Genomic DNA, 20,883 nt, shown 5'->3' with positions numbered 1-20,883 from the left:
CAACCTGTGGCTTATGCCTCCAGGTCGCTCTCTCAAGCAGAACGTGGATATGGGATGGTCGAGAAGGAAGCGCTTGCATGTGTCTATGGTGTAAGAAAAATGCATCAGTATCTCTTTGGTAGGAAGTTTGAATTAGAAACGGACCACAAGCCATTAACATCCCTGTTGTCAGACAGCAAGGCTATCAATGCCAACGCATCAGCTCGCATACAGCGATGGGCTCTCACGCTGGCTACTTATGACTACTCCATCCGGCATCGGCCCGGCACTGAAAATTGCGCTGACGCGCTCAGCAGGCTTCCACTGGCCATCAGTGAGGGGGCAGCGGAGCAAAGCGCTGAGATGGTCATGGCTGTCGATGCCTTTGACAGCGCAGGCTCCCCCATCACAGTCTGCCAGATCAAAATCTAGACAAACAGAGATCCCCTCCTATCCCTGATTAAGAAATGTGTCCTGACTGGGGATTGGGTGCCCACACACGGAGCATGCCCTGAGGAGGTCAGACCGTTCCGCAGACGGATGGATGAGCTCGCCATCCAAGCCGACTGCCTACTATGGGGCAGCCGGGTAGTTATGCCCCAGAAGGGCAGGGAGGCATTCATCAGGGAACTCTACAGCGAGCACCCAGGCATTGTGCTGATGAAGGCCATTGCCCGGTCACACGTTTGGTGGCCTGGTATTGATTCAGACCTGGAACACTGTGTTCGCAGGTGCACGATGTGTGCCCAGCTGCGTAATGCCCCCAGGGAGGCCCCGCTCAGCCCGTGGCCCCGGCCCACCAGGCCATGGTCACGCATTCATGTTGACTACGCGGGCCCGTTCATGGGAAAGATGTTCCTTATTGTGGTAGATGCATACTCGAAATGGATCAAGTGCATTATTCTGAATTCATGCACATCATCCACCACCGTGGAAAGCCTACGTGCAATCTTTGCAACCCATGGCTTGCCGGACATCCTGGTTAGTGATAATGGCCCATGTTTCACAAGCTACGAATTCTGAGAGTTTATGTCGGGCAATGGCATCAACCACGTCAGGACTGCGCCGTTCAAGCCGGCCTCCAATGGCCAGGCGGAACGTGCGGTCCAAATTCATTAAGCAAGGTATGCTCAGGATTCAAGGACCCTCCCTACAATGCCGCCTATCGCGTCTCCTGCTGGCCTATAGATCCTGACCGCACTCGCTCACGGGGGTCCCGCCCACAGAGTTACTAATGAAACGGACAGTCAAAACTCGGTTGTCCCTCATTCACCCAGTCCTGACCGACATAGTTGAGGGCAAGCGCAAGTCACAAAACGAGTACCATGACCGTAATTCGAGGGGGAGATGTATAGAAATAAATGATCCTGTTTTCGTCCTCAATCATGCCATGGGGCCCAAATGGCTTGAGGGCACTGAAATTGACAAAGAGGGGAATAGGGTCATCGTGGTAAAATTCAATAATGGTCAGTTATGCCGCAAGCATCTGGACCAAGTAAAAAAAGATTCAGCATTAACACAGAGGAATCTGAAGAAGACCATGAGATGGAGCTCACAACACCGCCAGTGAACGAGCAACAAGAGCAATCAGAAGAATGCACAGTCCCTGCGGTCAGCCCGGACAGGCCGGAATCACCACAGGTGACAGACACTCACATCAGTGTCCAACAACCAGAGCCCCAACTGCGGCGCTCCACGAGGGAGTGTAGACCACCTGAAAGGCTAAACCTATGATCCCAATAAGACTTTGGGGGTGGGGTGGGGAGATGATGTCATGTATGTAACCACAATGTAACACCACTATATTATTGTATACACTCAACCTAGATGCACACCTTGACCACAAGTGGTAAACTTGTGGGAGACACTCCTTACCTGATCACACAGGTATATAAAGGGAGGTGCCAAGCAGGGTCTTCATCTTTGGAGTCCTGTGAATAAAGAGTTAAGGTCACAGAGTGACCTTGTCCCCAGAATGTGCCTCATCTGGTTTCATACTGTAGAGTAAGGACTTTACATAGAGTAAGAACCTTACAGGATAGGCACTTGAAGTGCCGTAACCTGCAGAGTTACGGACGTAGAGCTGGTAAGTGGGATTAGACTGGATAACCTCTTGTTGGCTGGTGCAGATACGATAGTAAGTACTGCAGGGAATCGAATACGGCTAGGGTGATCTCCTGGACTAGTTTCGATCACCTGGATGGGTCAGAGAGGAATTTTCCCAGATTTGTTTTCCCCAATTGGCCTGGGTTTTTATCTGGTTTTTGCCTCTCCCAGGATATCAAATGGTTCCGGTTGGGTTGGAGTGTAGAATGTTGTGGTGCAAGGGGTGTTGCAGTTGTGTAGGGTGGACTGGTTGGGCTGGGTGCTCTTTACCTTTCCGCCATTGTTCATAGATTTATATGTAACCTTCAGGGCTGCTGACCGAGGGCCGTGCAGCTCTTTGTCGGCCAGCGCGGACACGATGGGCTGAATGGGCCTCCTTCTGTGCTGTAGAATTCTATGTTTCTATGCTTTTATTTCTATTCCATGGTCTGTGGTTAGGAGATGATTCTGCAAAGCAAGAAGGCATTTCTGTAATTTTATTTCCATGTAATTGTTTTTGATAACACACATGCTTTTCATTAATTCAGTTCAATAAGTGAGTTTGTTTTAATTGGATTTCTTGGACATGCGCTTGCAAAGCAAAAGCTTGTTTTGAACCGTCTCCTGTTAAACTTTGGGATGAGGTTCTATAATCTGATGATGGTTGGCAGGTTCAGATGTACCTACATTTCTAAGAAATTTACTTGAGAGCAGATATTTGGCATGCCTTTCTTTGACAGTTAGGCAGCACTTCCAGGGCCTGAAATATGCTTTGATATGATATAATTGTGGTATGTACACAATAAGGTCGCTCAGAGTTCCATTTTGAACGTACGTCAGAGGCTAATTGTTGATATAGAGACTGAAGAATCCACTAAGCAATAACTTAATTAAAGGATTCAAAACAATCCATGGCTGTCTTATAGATCACCACTATCCACTTACCCTTGAAAAAGAATGGGATCGGTAAATATGATTGCATGGCTAATCTGTGACTAAAGGTACAGAATTGTGCATATTATTGCCCATGGGGTTTTTATGGCTCATTTTATGCCAATACTATGGTGCCTGGATGTATAGCTGTTGAGGGATCAAGGCCATCCACTGCTGTCATGGCTAATTGAGCCCATTGAGAAATCCAAGGACCCGTAGAGCAATATAATGAAGTACATGCAGCTACTGGGGTTTAGGTGGAACAACCCATCAGCATTCTTCCACAAAGTTTCTGACACCAGAGTCAATGAAGGAGAATGCCACAGTACAGGCCTGCAAAAATGTCCAAAATGATTGTTGTCTGTTGCATCTTGTACAACTTCACCCGCAAATAGACCCTGTCATGGAGCAGGTTAGAGGAGATAGGCAGCATGAACCAATGACAAAAGTTGACCCTCATGAAGAATCGGAAAATGTATCTGTCCAAGTACTTCATTGGCTGTAAAGAGCTTTGGGACGTCCTGAAGTTGTTAAAGGTGCTATATAAATGAAAGTTTTATCTTAAATAGGCAATTAGCAAGAATTCCAAGGCAAACTCTAGTAGCAAATATTTTCCAATAGCATGAGACAGCCAAAGCACAACAGTCATCTGCAGATTCATCCAGTATTATAGTAAAATTAAGCATCATGTCCATTGACTACAGTCTTACATCAGGACAACTGAATACAACAGCATTTCCTACTAACTATGTTAATCTGTTTTACAGCAAAAGAACGGTCAGCACGCAGTACAGTAACTGAGATCCCACATTATTAACTGTGTGTTGTGCAAGTCTATTCAAAGTGGTCGCTAGATTATAAAAAGGATATAGAGGCACTGGAGTGGATGCAAAAAAGATTTACAAGGATGATACCAGAACTGCGAGGTTATACCTATCAGGAAAGGATGAACAGATTGGATCTCTTTTCTCTTGAAAAGAGAAGGCTGAGAAGTAACGTAATAGAGGTCTTTAAAATTATGAAAGGTTTGATAGAGTAGACAGAATAGACACAGAGATAGTGTTTCCACTTGTGGGGAAGAGCAAAACTAGAGGCAATCAATATAAGATAGTCTTCAAGAAATCAAATAGGGAGTTCAGAAGAAACTTCTTTATAAAGAGCGTGGTGAGAATGTGGAACTCGCTATCACAGGGGGTAGTTGAGATGCATTTAAGGGGAAGCTTGATAAGCATCTGAGGGAGAAGGAAATAGAGGGTTATGCTGATAGAGTTAGATGAGGAAGGATGGGAGGAGGCTCGAGTGGAACATAAACGCCGGCATGGACAGGTTGGGCGGAATGGCCTGTTTCTGTGCTGTATATTCTATGCAAATCTATGTAAAAAAGGGGTGTTTCCCCTTGATGCTTTCCCTTGTCACAATGTATGGAGAGTGTTACCATTTTTCCATTTGCATGACAGCTTTAAGTGAAGGCAGCAGCCCTTTAGGAGCTGCTGAACCTGAATTCCCACCCCTGCCCCTTAGTGTGCTAAATGCTGCACTAATATTTAAATAGTCTGACCATGCCTCATAGCACAAAGATAGTTTACTTCACTGAGGCACGTACATTGTCATGGTACAATGGTCCCACAGCCACTGCACTGGGACCACATTATCAACTTCATTATTTTACAGTGAAAACTGGGCATGAAACTCAGGTGCACTTCATGTCAGGATACATATTCTATTCAAAAGCTTTCTAAAGATATTAAAAAGTGTATGTTATACGCAAGTGCACTTTAGAGGATAAATGTTCCACTTCTGCTCACTTCCACTGCAAAGCTGCTCCATTGAGAGTGCTTCTTGGGAAATCATTCATGCACAGCCCATGGTTTTCCATTGATGGATGGAAATTCATAGGCTGAGCAGATTTCATTTCCCAAGAATCACATCTAGCAGACAGCATGCCCTGGCAACAAGTAAGCAGGAAATGTTACCTTATATGAGTCGTGTATTGTTCACGGAAAGTATCTCTCAGAAAACCAAAGTATGAATTTAAAAAATATTCTTTTGGCAATAACTTTAATCATTATTTTTGCTAAAGTTATCAAAACAAAAAATATCCCCTCCTAAATTCCAGACTGACTGGTTCCCCACCTAAATTTTCCAGTGAGAATTGAGCAGCTTTTTCTAACCATTTTGGAACAGACTGGATGACAAGTTTTATTTGGGTAGTTATTTTTTCTCTATTTCCCCCCCTAGCTTGTGATTTATCTGCGTTTGTCCATTGCTGCTCTCTCTGCACTGCACCTCAGGATGGCTGACTGTTGAATGCTTTCTTTGCTCAGAGGAAATTCTTGACTTTGTTTGGCAAACATCAGCAGAGATTTAACTGGATCCATACACTCAAACAGATGTTTTACTTTATTATTATAAATTTAACTGCTGAGTGTCAACTGAGGGGGTCTATAGAAACTTGACAGCATAGCCAGTTAATATTTTAAAACTCAGATTACTGCTTAAAGATCCCCTGACAGCATGCATTAAATCTAATACTATAACAAGTGTTTTACTGGCTTTTAACGTTCTTTTGGGGGGAGTACTTGGACTGTGGGCATTTGCAGATCTTTTGACATCTGGCAATTTTGGCATGGAGTGAATGTGAGACTTGACAGCAGAGTCTGAATGAAGCACTTATGGACAGCCACATTCGGAAGGTTTTACTTCTTTGAAAAAAACTTTTTTTAAAAAGCTTTGCCCTTACATTTCATCGAAAGGTGTGATGGAACTCTGGTAGGTTGAGTTTATTTGTGTGAAAGTAACAGGTTTTGAGTGTTAACAGGCCATTTGACTATACTGAGCATGATGGCCAAGCTTGATCTTCCTCAGTTCCTATTGTGGATCACCCTACAATTTACATGTTTTTAAAGTCCAAACTTGGCATCACACAGCCACTACTTCTTGATTTACCTTATCCTCTCTCCTACTCTTTACAACCTTAGTGGTGCCCTGCGTTTTGAGCCTTAGCCCTTCAGATAGGTTACTCGAGAACAAAAAAAATGCTACATTTCAAGAACTGTCTTCTGCTGCCTTACACATGCGAACAGTTATAAATTTCTCAGGCAGACAAACAAGCCATAACTTGGAACATGCTCTGAATCTGGATTTATGAATATAACCTACAGATGAGAAGTTACCTGAAACAAATAATGTAAATGATGTCATACATACTTTCGAGACACTAGTGAGGTGCCCGCAAGATGGCAATGATGTAATTTTGTTCAGTGTAGCCAAGCATATGTATATTAGCACCTTTTATAACTTTTTAAATGCAATATGAAGTTTTGTTTTAAAGGGGCATCTACTGAAAATTGGTAATTTTATGAATTTTCCTCTGCTGCTGTTATAAATGTGAAGATTCTTTTTGAAGTACACTTTGACTTGTTTGAATTTTTCTTTTACTGTTGGGGTTTTGGCATAGCTATTTTAACCTCGCCCTACAAGATATGTTTATACCGGAGTCAATCTCCATGGTTCAAGTTTATCAAAAGTCACTTCAGTTTCTTCACTCCCTGAATATTTTCTCCTCATGCATGACCTGAAAGAATTATTTGTGTGCAACGCTGGTCAATTGCGTAATATTTGTAGGAAAAAGTGATGAACGTATTCCTTTCGGAACTTACGGTCCACATATTTCCACGGATTATTTGATTAGCTAATCATGGCGTATCATTGCAATTAAATGACAATAATATTTGCTTTGACTACAAATGTACAATTATGTTGACAAAAATCATATTCACTTTTAAGTTCTGTTGATATTATGACAGATTAGAAGACACTAAATTGAGCAAAATCGTATTTTATTACAAAATTGATGATCGGTTACACGAAGCCCCCTTGATTTCTGTGTCCTTAATTGAATTTGGAAAGCTATCATCACAGGCAGTCCCTCGGAATCGAGCAAGACTTGCTTCCACTCTTAAAATGATTCCTTAGGTGGCTGAACAGTCCAATATGAGAACCTATAGTCCCTGTCACAGGTGGGACAGATAGTTGTTGAGGGAAGGGGTGGGTGGGACAGGTTTGCCGCACGCTCTTTCCGCTGTCTGCGATTGATTTGTGCATGCTCTCAGCGATGAGACTCGAGGTGCTCAGCGCCCTCCCGGATGCACTTCCTCCACTTAGGGCGGTCTTTGGCCAGGGACTCCCAGGTGTCAGTGGGGATGTTGCACTTTTTCAGGGAGGCTTTGAGGGTGTCCTTGTAGCGTTTCTTCTGCCCACCTTTGACTCGTTTTCCGTGAAGGAGTTCCGAGTAGAGCGCTTGCTTTGGGAGTCTCGTGTCTGGCATGCGAACGATGTGGCTTGACCAGCGGAGCTGATCAAGTGTGGTCAGTGCTTCAATGCTGGGGATGTTAGCCTGGTCTGACTTTTAACCCAGTACTAGTTAATCTCCTGTTGGGGTTGGCTTTCACATATTTATGAATTGAATCCCCTCCCAATCCTCTCCTGCCCATCGTGGGGCGGGGGGTTAAAATTACCCCCATGGTCACTCTCTTACCTGGCTCTGCTGTCTTCATGTAGCTCTGTCCCTTCCCTTCTGTTTCTATCACTCCCTTCCCTTCTCTTTCCATAAATCTTCTTCTTGCTTCCCTCTCTATCATATTCTGTCCCTCTCTCTATTATTTTCTTTCCTTTGGGAGGGAGGTGAAATGGTGTGATGTAGCAGGGAAAGAATATAACAATGGTTGAAGGCTGCATTAGGTGGGCGGTTATGGAGAAAATGTGGCCCTCAGCGGCTCGCTTCCTATCCCTTCCACAATCAAGTGTTCTCTCCATCCTCTCACTCCCATCACATCCCTTACTCTTTCACCTTTCATCAACTCTTTCCTTTCCTTCCACCCATCATTGCCATCACTACTCTTAACTATTTGCCTATGAACTACCCAATCAATCCCCCGTATCCTTCTTTCCTCGCCCCTCTTGTCACTAAGCCTCAAATTATATCCATTCTCCCTGCTCTCTCACTCTCTCCCCGAGGAGGGTGATCAGAAGTCCCCTTATCTTTAATGTGTGTGCCTGCTCTCTGCCTCTCTCTCCCTCCTTTCCCATCAGTTTCCCTCAGAGGCTTAGTTTACTTTTATTAATTAAACTTATGTTTTTTAAAAAAGTCAAATTAGACTGAGGAAAGAAGCTATCTATCTTGTATTTGTATCATTCCCTATATCTCTTCTTCATGCCCCAACCCGCCTCATTCACTTGTCTCGTAGGTGTTAGAAATTGGAATCTATGGGAGAATTTTAACCCCAAAAACTGAGTGGGTTGAGATCGGGTGTGATGTAAAAATGTTCATAATCTGATTCCTGACCCCACTCCGCCCACTTCCGGTTTCAATGGAGGTGGGAGACGGCTAAAGGGAGGCAGCTAATGGCTGCCTTTTCACTTACCTTGTCACCCACACCCCCCATCTGACCCTTCCAATCTCCTCCACAAGCCCTCCAATCTCAACACCCGATACTTTGTTTTTGGGATTTTTTTGGGGGAATGTTTTTCCACAGAAAGGCTATGGAAAACAGAGTTATACGTAAAGGCTATATTTTAAAGTTGGTATAATATGCAGTGCAGAAAGCACCAGGCAAATATATATTATTTTCTTTTTAACCAGGTGATCTAAAATGTAAAAATGTGTTGCACTATATTAAAGGCGATTTTCCTCTCGAACCCCTCCATTACAGTGTAATAATCCTATATCACTGCATATGGCTTGATTAAAATAAATTTCTGTGCCCATCTGTTATTAAATAGTGTGAAGTGATCCATACAGATTGGCAATAGTCCTATTTATTAGTGATGCAATAGAAATACTCTTTACTCCTTAACTTTTTAATATACTGTGCCATAAAATAAATGACCTCACTGCATAACTCTATGTTAATCATTATAAGAATCCTACAACTGAGCAACAAAGTAGTCTTTCACAATTTGCCTGCGTTTACTACTTAATCAGATAAATGACAATTAACTCAGTGAAAACCTAGACTAATAGGTGTTCTAGAAAGATAACGCTTGAACTTTATAAACATTTAGTTTAAGGTACAGGAATCAATATTTAGTGCTAATAATTCAGTGCAATGTTTAGTAATGGGATTCAGTGAGAGTGAAGAGGGTTTCTGGCTCTTGTCCAGTAGGAGCCTGGATGTTTACCTTACTGTTGAAATATTTCTAATCTATTGGCAGCTCAATTCCATTAGATTTTACCTGCTTTTAAAGAAAGGGCTTTGTAATGCTTGACTTTTTAACCACTAGGGAAAGATAAGGTAATTCATCTTAATCTTTCATATTAAATAATTATTGCTTACATTTGCAATTATATTGACTAATACACTTGTATTTTGTCTAACATGCAATTTCTAGGATCTTTGAACTTGCCTTGTACAAAGTTATTAACTGTTGAGGGTCAAGAGGCTCAAGGGTTTTTGCAGAACATTCATTCCTGCAACTTCAGTTTAGTTTCACTTGGCTGCTTCGAATATGAGTTCTTGTGTTGACCAATGCATATAAAACCAATCTACCTCATGCTGACAGACAAGTTAAAAACCTGCTTCACTGCCCACCAGAGTTTTTGTTCTGTTTGCATGATAATCATTCCAGTTCTAATAAGTGTTAAGTCACAAATATATCTTAAAAATATATATAAACAATGAAAAGATGTGCTTCTTGTAAGCTTCCTAAACCTTTTTTAATTTGTTCATGGGATGTGGGTGTCACTGACAAGGCTCGCATTTATTGCCCATCCCTAATTGCCCCTGAGACAACTGAGTGACTTGCGAGGCCATTTTAGAGGGCAGTTACGAGTCAACCACTTTACTGCAGTCACATGTAGGCCAGACCGGGTAAGGACATTAGCGAACCAGATGGGTTTTTATGAGAATCCGGTAGTTTCATGGTCACCATCACTGATACAGGTTGGACCTCTGTGGTCCGGCACTCTCGGGACCTGACTGGTGTCGAAACAGAGAATTTTCCGAACCACGGGAGGTCACGCCTAGCCTAGGCTTACCTGTTGACAGCGTCCGGGCTCCTGTGTGTGTGGGCGTGCTGCAAGCCTGTGGGTGGCTCCCTCACCACCTGCGCACACACTCACTGACTGACAGCCGCTCCAGCCAATCACCACACACACTCATTGACTGACAGCTGCTCCCATTGGTGATTAACGCGCTCGTTTGGTGCTCTTGTTTTTTGTAAACCCTTCTCTCCCTCAGGCCCAACTAATGCCGAACCCGGATGTTTCCAGACCAGAGTCCCGGACCAGAGAGGTCCAACCTGTACTAGCTTTTTATTCCAGATTTACTTAATTAAGTGAATTTAAATTCCCCAGCTGCCGTGGTGGGATTTACATTCATGCCTCTGGATTACTAGTTGACTGGAAAAGAAGAATGAATACCATAAATTGTAATGCTCGTCAGGATTGTTCCGACTTACATGGATATTGTTAAATTTTTTATGGGATTTTCATCAATAATATGACAGGTGCGTATGCCAGTTGCTGTGATATGTATCAGTACAAAGTATTATACAGAGATTATTACACGGGGGCAGAGATAACAGTATATTGCTAGGAATTACATGGTAAAAGGCCCACCACAAAACTAAAAAAAAACATTTGGGGGGAATTATATATTTGTCAATTTTGGACAACCAAGGGTAAATTTTATCATCCCTGCCCATTGAGAAGTTAAAAATGAGCAGGTTTCTCACCTGCTCAGATCTCCACAATTTCCTATTTTAACCTGTTGGGTAATGCAAGCCGGTGATGCGCCAGCCTAAAGCAGGCTTCATAAATTTATACAAATGCAACTTTAAGCAGGGCTTGAGCGGGGAAGAGAGAAGATGTCAGGTAAGTCTAATACTTTCCTTTATAGGACAGGAGAAACAGGAGTGCTCTGGCCTGTCAGGTATAGCCTGGTTAAACACAAAGCAGAGCTCCCTTTACCGCAGTAATGTGCTTCAACTCTGCCTTAGAGCATTTTCTACTGCATAGAGCAGTATGACATTGTCCCCATTTCCCACACTAGTCTGAGTAATTTTACAGGGTTAGTGCTAAATTAGGACAGTTTTGTGCTGTGAGCCATATCCACTAGAAACTGGATTCAGTGGCCCAAATTATAAACTTTATTTATTCTATATTTGAATTTATAAAAATATAGTACAAAATATTCTTTTTTTGCTTGATGTCTAAAGACAGATACTTGTGGTTTTTACAGTGATGAAGTGTCAAGATCTGTTCTGAGTTTGGCAAGGAAATTTTCAGCCTCGTCTGTCTCAGATTCCCCCTTTACCTTCCTCCTTCCCACGAGACCCTCCAGAAAACCTCTCCCCAGTGAATGGCCAAGAAGGCCCAATCTTCACCTGCTGGCATCTACTCTGTGCCCTTTTAATGCCCATTTCGAGAGGCCAGGGGGTTAATATACAATGGACCTTAAATGAATCCAGCGAGTGCATTTTGCACACACCCACCTGCTCAAAACCTGTTCCAGATTAAAATAGACATCCCTACTGTCAGCATCAAACACTTCTAGGTCAGTCAGGTATAGCCTGATTAAACACAAAGCAGAGCTCTCTTTACAGGTTTAGTGCTAAATTAGGACAGTTTTGTGCTGTGGGCCATATACACTAGAACTGGATTCAGTGACCCAAATTATAATCTATTTATTTTATATTTGAATTTCTAAAAATATAGTACAAAATATTATTTTTTCTTGATGTATAAAGACAAATACTTGTAGTTGTCAAGATCTGTTCTGAGTTTGGTTAAATGAAGTGATATTGAAGTGATGACATTATGTCATTATCACTTCATTTAAGTATAATGCTGGGCATTAATCGCCTCCTTATAAAACAACGATCCAGCTGTACTATGCGCTAAATTGAATGCAGAAATGAACTTAAAGGCCACAACAGGTACTCTTTAAAAAAATATCTGGCAAATCCTTATTTTCAAACTGCTTTCCTTAGGCTTTTTTTTGTATTTTCCTGGTTGATAACTGCTTCAATGCCGACCTTTATGTCTTCTGCCATGGTGGCTCCCATTTTAATCCCCTTCCAATTAGAAAGCGGCCATAATGGGTTTTCCATTCAGTATCTGTGTTTCTCAGAGGAAGAAGATGAGGAAAAGTCTGGTCAGGCACCAGAGGAAGTGTTTGGCACTCACCAGCTGATACCACTACCCCAGAATATACAGACCAACGCACTCCCACCTCCAGCTGGGCAGCAGCAGTGCTTGTCAAAGCTGTGCTTCACAAGGGAAGCCGTCAAAGAGTTATGCCACTTGCTGCAGCCTGACTTGCTGTCCACCTGCACTGCCAGTGGTTGTGCATTTACGTGCTGTGGGGTCATTCCAGGCTGCCACTGAGACATGAGTAGCATTAGCCAATCAGCAATGCACCGATGCATAAAGCAAGTCACGGTTGCAATATTCACTAGAGTCAGCCAGTCATCGGCTTCTTTGTTGAAAAACTAACAGCAGCGAGACAAGGATCTGCAATTTCACAGAGTGGCAGCATTCTCCAATGTTAAAGGAGTCACAAATTGCACTCAATAGGCCATATATATCCCATTCAGCAATACTGACACCCACAACAACAACAACTTGTATTTATATAGCACCTTGGATGTAGTAAAATGTCCCAAGGTGCTTCACAGGAGCGTTATAAATCAAATTTTGACACCGAGCCACATAAAAAGATATTAGGGCACGTGACCAAAAGCTTGGTCGAAGAGGTAGAATTTAAGGAGCGTCTTAAAGGAGGAAAGAGAGGTAGAGAGGCGGAGACGTTTAGGGGGGGAATTCCAGAGCTTAGAGCCTTGACAACTGAAGGCAACACCACCAATGGTTGAGCGATTAAAATTGGGGTGCTCAAGAGGCTAGAATTAGAGGAGTGCAGATATCTCAGGGGGGTTGTGGGGCTGGAGGAGATTACAGAGATAGGGAGGGGCGAGTCAATGGGAGGGATTTGAAAACAAGGATGAGAATTTTAAAATCAAGGCATTGCTTAATCGGGAGCCAATGTAGGTCAGCGAGCACAGGGGTGATGGGTGAATGGGACTTGGTGTGAGTTAGTACATGGGCAGCAGAGTTTCGGATGATCTCAAGTTTACGTAGGGTACATCAACAGGGACGGATTCTACTCTCTCAATGTACAGCTCATTTACAACCAGTAACACCACTTCATGGATATGACTGCTCGTTTTCATGGCAGCTTTCTTCCTTTGCCATTTGCACTCCCTTCGTGCTCTCAATTCTACAAGTTTGCCAAGGTTTCCTCCTCATTATGAAAGGTTGGGGAGGACACCAGCTGTGGTATTTCTTGACCGCTTATTATGGGATGTCTTCTCTTTGAAAGATAATGGAGACATATGGGTTTGGGTGCCATGAAAATCTACAAAACTCTGATGTTAGCAGATTGTCGGTGTAATGCACAACATAATTAGAGTTGATGTGAAGCTTTTAGAGGGGTGATTGCATGTAGGGTTGTGAGGGAAAGGGATTGTGCTTCATACTGGGCACTGATGGTAAACAATGACTCAGTTTATCACGGGTGAGGGGAGGTTACTGCAAGTGGCTGACATGCTTTGTACACTATATTGCAGCTGCCTCCTCTTACCTTGCCTACCTGGTAAAATCATTAAATTTTTTGTTATACTGAGGTGCATGTGTTTCCACCTCCTGCCCCTGCTGCTGTGCTGCTCTTCTTTGGGGTCTGTATCTTTCTGACCCAACCAATGTGGCCCTCTGTTGCCTTCCTTGGTGGAAAAGCTTAACCACTGTCTCCTCGCTGAATTGGGGCATTGTCAGTCATCCTTTAGACCTTAAGACACACCGAGATAAATAATTGGATATTGTTCTGCCAATGCAATTTTTGATGCTGGGGCCCCTTTAAGTTGTTGCAGTTCTTTAAAGAAAGAAAGAATTGCATTTATAAAGCACCTTTCATGACCACCAGATTTCCCAAAGTGTTTTCCGGCCAATAAAGTACTTTTTGAAGTGTAGACACTGTTGTAATGTAGGAAATGCAGCAGCCAATTTGCACACAGCAAGCTTCCACAAACAGCAATGCGATAATGACCAGATAATCTGTTTTTTTAGTGACATTGATTGAGGGATAAATATTGGCCAGGACACCGGGGATAACTCCTCTGCTCTTCTTCGAAATAGTGCCATGGGATCTTTTATGTCCAACTGAGAGAGCAGATGGGGTCTCGGTTTAACGTCTCATCGAAAAGACAGCCCCTCCGACAGTCCAGCACTCCCTCAATACTGCACTGGAGTGTCAGCCTAAATTTTTGTGTTCAAGTCACTGGAGTGGGACTTGAACCCACAAGTCTTCCTGACTCAGAGGCGATGGTGCCAGCAATTGAGTCACAGCTGACACTCTAAGTCCTGGTGACTCCCAATCAGGGGCAGTACTGCCACCAGGAGCTCATCTGCAATATTAAAATTAGCCTGACTGCGGAAAATTCTGCGTGGTCAGTTGACTACCCAATCAGTGGACAGGAATCCCATTCCACCATTTTACTGCTTTGATTTCTGTGCAAGCGGAAAGCCTTGCCCAATAATTCCGGTTATTGTTTGCTGTCCTCAGCTGAAGTGGAATCATCATTAAGAAGAATCCCCTAGCTGGATGAGGACCATCAATGTGGGTTTCACTGCACGAGGTTATTTAAAGGAATGATTATTTTTAATCACTGAATCTGGCAAATCCATTAGCTTCTGATGCTTACATACCCAGAGGAACTGAAGAAACAATCTTTAGAAATGAGAATGCACCAGCACACAGTAGAAAAAAGTTCACAGACACTTGATTCCTTTAATGTCAGCTGGCCAACTAATTAGAAAGCATGTGAAGAGCATAGCATATGGTATCAACAGCAAGTGATATTTTTATAGATCTTTGGGGGTAACTTTAACCTAACCTGCGGGTGGGTTCAGATCAGCTGCCCGTTTCACACATTGCTCGATTTTATTCTCTATTGACTAAGAGTGAAATCAGGCGGGGTGTAAACCAGGCGGAAATTCCAACAACTCTTGTTTCCTGCTGGACAGGTTAGGTTAGAATTCACCCCTTTATATATCAAAATCAGTAAGTGGGGCACACATTTCATCGTAAACTCATTATAAATATTTGTTACCCCTGTGATAGGCCTTTTCAATGTTAAAGGTGGCACACTGTGTGACACACAATATCTGCTGTTTTATCGTGAGAGTAAAGGAGAAAGGAGAAACAAAGTGCACAAAGGATTGGGAGAGACAGATATCACTAGAGTAAGAAATAGTACGGTACTGGTGGAGTTAGGCTAAGAGAGAATACAAGAAGGCCTAAGATAGGTTTACAGTGCATGTATGTAAACACATGAAGCATGGTAAATAAGGTTGGTGAGCTGCAGGCACAAGTTGCCACATGGGAATATGATGTTGTGGCGATAACGGAGACCTAGCTCAAAAAGGGCATGATTAGGTACTAAATATGCTGCCTGACCCGCTGAGATTGCTAGTATTTTCTGTTTTTATTTCAGATTCCAGCATCCGCAGTATTTTGCTTTTGTGTGTGGGTAGAATTAATGGCCTAGAAATGTGTCTAGTGTGGTGACGCAGAATGGGCGGCATCGGATCGGCAGCCTGTTATACGTAGCGGCTGATATCGGTTCCACTGACTGCGATGGAACTGAATATCGGCCCGCGACCAATTTCTACCCCAAACACTTTCCTAGTTGACAAAAGTGGGTTCAGTTTATTGAAATGAGCTTGTTCAATGATTTTACCTTCATTTTATTTTAATTTTGCTTTGTTTTGCAGAGAAAACTGTCTGTCTCCGATCAGTCCAGAGCTCTGCCCTCTCGTTCAGTCAATTTTAGGACCGTACAGAACATTTCTTATGGAAGGACACATCCAGCTCAAGACTGGTCTCCAAACGCAAAACCGACATCTCTTCCTGTTCAACGATGTTTTAGTCATAGCAAAATCAAAGTAAGAGAACAGCAGATCTTTTGCACTTGGTTTTATTGAGGCTGCTAGTGCAGTCACCATCAGGGTTGCAAAGAGTATGAGAGCAGAGGAGGTTAAGAGAGCACTAGTGGTTTCTACTCCCTAATGAGTAAAAGTACCTGGTATAGCACTAGGCCATTCAGATGAGGAAGGTCCCAGCTTCACATTAGCTGATCCCAAATGGATCAACAGTTGGGGACCACAATTGGCCTCATGGTCTTGGGCTAAGGAGAGGAAAAATACGTCAAAGGTTTTTGCTCTCGACTGCTATCCTTTGACCCCTACTGGAAAATGCATATATGTGGACATTGGGTGAACACAAGATTGGGGTCGGCGGTAATTGGTTGAATAAACTGCCATCACTCACCATCTGGGCTCACACATCAAAAATAGCTACTTGGGCGAGATCCCATGGGGCTGCTGCCCATGGAACTGTGCCCACCATGGGCTGCTGCCTTCAAAACTGTGTAGGTGGGGAACGGATTAAACCAAGCTTGTATTTTAAAAGGCTATTTAAGAAGAAGTGAAGGAATTCCATAGTTGTGTGGTCCTGGGGAAAAAAACAACTTGGAGTCGGAGACAGTGTGAAGAGCTAATAAACTAATTAAAGTGGTTGCAAAGTATTAAAAAATCTATTGCAATTTTGTAGTTGTTGAAACAATAACAAGGAAAAGGATCTGATTTGGAAACCCATCAATGTATCTATAAACCTTCTGAAAAGTCAGTAAAAAAAAAATCTGTGTAAATTTCTGCAGGATAAAATCAACAGTTGTTATAAAGCATTAGATAAAGAGAAAAATAAGCAGAATCACGTTTAAATAAATTAGTGCAGACCAGAGGGGTCAGTGTAAACATATAGCTTGTATGTATCTTTAGATACGTAAATGCTGGTGTGTAATTTTGTATTTTTCATCACTTTATCCGAAAGTGATAAAAAATACTTAGTAAGAAACTGGATTTAATCCTAACTATTCTGTTGAATAAATAATGAAAATGGCTGAACATTTGACAATAAGTTAAAACGCGGCAAATGGCCTCTCAAGCCACCAATATGGCGAGCAGGAAGCACACGCTCATTAACATAAGTGCACTGCCGGCCATATTGGTAAAGGCCATAAAATTGGTGTGCTGTGCCTACACCTGAAACAGGCGTTAGGCTCTTTCTTATGTAAATAAGGAGCCTAACACCTGCCTGAGGCCCCCACAACAAGATTGGCTTTCACTTAGGAAAACCAAACCTACATCCCGACCCAGTCGCCAACCCACCCATTTCCCGACCTGTCGACCCCCTCCTCACTAATCTGAGATCCACCGTGACACCAGCAACAATCTGATCTTCAATCATGCTTCACCGGTGAGTTGCCTGTTGCTCTCCGCAGCTCGCTGGCTCGTTGGAAATGAGGCCCAAGGCCCAATATCAGGGGAGCCTCGAGTCTCACCATTCGGGCGCAGAGACCTTTCTTTGCGCCACCCCACACCCGCCCACCGCGTGTCCAGAAATAGGTGCACCTGAATTCCTGGACCCATGCATTGAAATATTGAAATATCTGTTTACCTTACACCATGTGTGATATCATTTCTGTCAAATATTTTTTGTACTTCCTGGAGAAGATATCATTTACTGGAAATATCTTTCCTCAGAACATCTATTTGAAGGGATTGTTCAGAATATAAATACTCTAAAGTTACATTAGTTAGTTAAGTTGGCTGTTGTTTCCAGGTACTCTGAGGTCAAACTACAAAGCAGCACAATTGAACTTACCATTTTTGCCTCTTTACTTATTTCATTTTGAACAGACGTTATAAACAGAATAGATTAGGAATTTCCTCGGAACTGTTCCTACTCGACTGCCGTGACCTCACCAGAGGTGTGGCAGACGAAGGAAATTCCCGGACTATGAAATCTCATGAGGTATGACATCTTTCCCACCATAAAACTCATCTGAGCTCATCAGCAAAAATGAAAAACCCAGTCTTGAGATAGAAATTATTTTCCCACAGCTCCAATTAAAAACTGATGTAAGTTAGTAACATCATATTATCCTAATGTTATTTGTGCTCCTTGTCCCACATGAATTGTTTTTTGCATTGGTGAGAATTTTGGAAATTATAGTCTTCACAATCCCAGCCTTCAATTTTGAGGATGATGCATGGTGGAAGAACAATGGAGAGACAGAAATGATTCTAAGCACATCCCTGTTTTCAACTTGATATACTTTGTAAAGCTTTCTGAGTAAAGCAATGCAAAAATAGAGCCTCATTACTCTAGCTGGCATGTACCAAAGAAAGAATAGAATCACAGAATCATAGAATGGTTACAGCACAGAAGGAGGCCATTCGGCCCATCGAGCCCATGCCTGCTCTCTGCAACAGCACTTCAGCTAGTCCCTCTCTCCCTCCCTTTCCCTGTATCCTTGCAAGTTTTTGCCTTCAGGTTTTGCCTTCAGGCTTCCCTTTTGAAAGCCATGATTGAATCTGCCTCTCACCACCCTTTCAGGCAGTGCACTCCAGATCTTAATCACGCACTGCATAAAAAAGTTCCCCCTCATATTGCCTTTGGTTTTTCTGCCAATCACTTTAAATCTGTGTCCTCTGGTTCTCAACCCTACTGCTAATGGGAACAGCTTCTCTCTATCTACTCTGTCTAGACCCCTCATGATTTTGAATACTTCTATCAAATCTCCTCTCAACCTTATCTGCTCTAAGGAGAACTACCCCAGCTTCTCCAGTTTATCCCCGTAACTGAAGTCCCTCATCGCTGGAACCATTCTAGTAAATCTTTTCTGCATTCTCTCTAAGGCCTTCACAAAGTGCAGTGCCCAGAATTGGACACAATACTCCAGTTGAGGCTGAATTAGTGTTTTATAACGGTGCATCATAACTTCCTTGCTTTTGTACTCCATGCCTTTATTTGTGAAGCCCAGGATCCTGTATGCTTTTTAAACCGCTTTCTCAACCTGCCCTGCCACCTTCAACGATTTGTGCACATAGACCCCCAGGTCTCTGTTCATGCACCTCTTTTAGAATTGTACCCTTTAGTTTATATTGCTTCGCCTCATTCTTCCTACCAAAATGTATCACTTCACATTTTCTGCATTAAATTTCATCTGCGCGTGTCTGCCCAATTCACCAGCCTGTCCTCTTGAAGTCTTTCACTATCCTCCTCACTGTTCACTATACTTCCAAGTTTTGTGTCAATCTGAAAATTTTGAAATAGTGCCCTGTACACCCAAGTCCAAGTCATGGAAAGTACTGGCACCTATGCAGTACGTTCTCACGTCGCCAAGATGTCCCAAAGCACTTTACAACTTATGAAGTGCAGTCAGTGTTGTTTAGCCCCCATTTGATTCCATTCTTATCTATCCAGTCTTAGCTAGAGAATCATCTGAAATGGCTTATCTTCCGGCACCCACTCCATTACCTCTGGAGTTCCCCAATGATCTATCCTTGGCCCCCTCCTATTTCACATCTATATGCTGCTCCTTGGCAACATCATCCAAAAACACAGCGTCAGTTTCCACATGTACGCTGACAACACCCAGCTCTACCTCACCCCCACCTCTCTTGACCCCTCCACTGTCTCTAACTTGTCACACTGTTTGATCGACATCCAGTACTGGATGACGAGAAATTTCCTCACTACATATTGCAAAGACTGAAGTCATTGGGCCGTAATTTGTGACCCCTATGGGTACGTATGAGGTGCGAAAGTGCCTGGAAGGGTCGCACACGTTCCGGAACTTGCAATCTGTAAAGAATTTTCTTGACAGATCCAATGCATCCCTGGGAAAAGGGCATCCGTGGGTTGCCCAACTCCTGCCCAGCGAATGCCCGTGAAATTCTTACGCTTGGTAAAAGCGCAAGGCCTGCTTTTACCAGCATGAGAGTTTTAAAAACAATAAAAATACATTTTTATCAATTCATTAAAAAACTGTACAATAATGTATGGTTATTTTTAGCCCCTTTAAAACATTTAAATTTATTTTTCAAACGATTACATGTTTACTTTAAATAATTAATTAAATGCCATTTTGATTAATTTGTAATGATTTTTATTTATTTGAAGTGTAGGTGTATTTTTGGGGGTATTCTCATTCATATTTATGGTGTGTCCGTACATAAGGAATCCCCATAAGCATGAATGGGGATCCCCTTCTTTTATTGGTCGGACTGGCCCACATGATCCCGGAGGCGTTTACGATCCGCGTGTGCCCCTGGGATACGTGGGCCTCTACCCGCGGGTACCTGGAGAGCCCCAGTATCGCAAATCTCCGTACTTCCTGAACCACCGGTACGCAGACATTGTATTTGCGGATCAGAGGCATTTCCCCGCGGGCATCCTCCGACCGCAAATTCAGGTCCAGTGTCTTTGGTCCCTGCTACAAACTCTGTTGTTTAGCTATGAACTTAATTCCTCTCCCTGGCAACAGCCTGAGGCTGAACCAGACTGTTCGCAAGCTTGGTGTTGTATATGATCCAGAGATAAGATTCCGACCACATATTCGTTGCATCACCGAGTCTGCTTACTTACACCGCCGTAACATCGCCTGCGCTCCACCTCCAGCTCAGCTCATCTGCTGCTGAAACCCTCATCCATGCCTTTGTTATCTCTAGACTTGACTATTCCAATGCTCTCCTGGCTGGCCTCCCACCTTCCACCCTACTCATCCAAAGCTCTGCTGCCCATATCCTAACTCAACCAAGTCCAGTTCACCCATCATCCCTGTGCTCACTGAGACACATTGGCTACCGGTCCGGCAATGCCTCGATTTAAAAATTCTCATCCTTGTTTTCAAATCCCTCCATGGCTTCACCCCTTCCTATCCCTGTAACCTCCTTCAGCCCTACAACCCTCCAGAATCTCTGCG

General features: G+C 43.1%; 1 protein-coding gene across 1 annotated transcript in view; it reads left to right on the top strand.

Annotated features, from left to right (window-relative positions):
* LOC139274829 (rho GTPase-activating protein 20-like) overlaps window positions 1-20,883 on the top strand; it is a 165,820-nt gene that overhangs the window by 27,452 nt on the left and 117,485 nt on the right. Inside the window, exon 3 of the mRNA XM_070891528.1 lies at window positions 15,827-15,997. Within this exon, the coding sequence (XP_070747629.1) occupies window positions 15,827-15,997 (171 nt within the window). The remainder of the gene's footprint in view (window positions 1-15,826; window positions 15,998-20,883) is intronic.

The sequence above is a fragment of the Pristiophorus japonicus genome, chromosome 10 (genome assembly GCF_044704955.1).
Source record: "Pristiophorus japonicus isolate sPriJap1 chromosome 10, sPriJap1.hap1, whole genome shotgun sequence".
Taxonomy (NCBI): domain Eukaryota; kingdom Metazoa; phylum Chordata; class Chondrichthyes; family Pristiophoridae; genus Pristiophorus; species Pristiophorus japonicus.
Note: the sequence above shows the minus strand (reverse complement) of the source record. Positions and strands in the feature narration are given on the sequence as shown.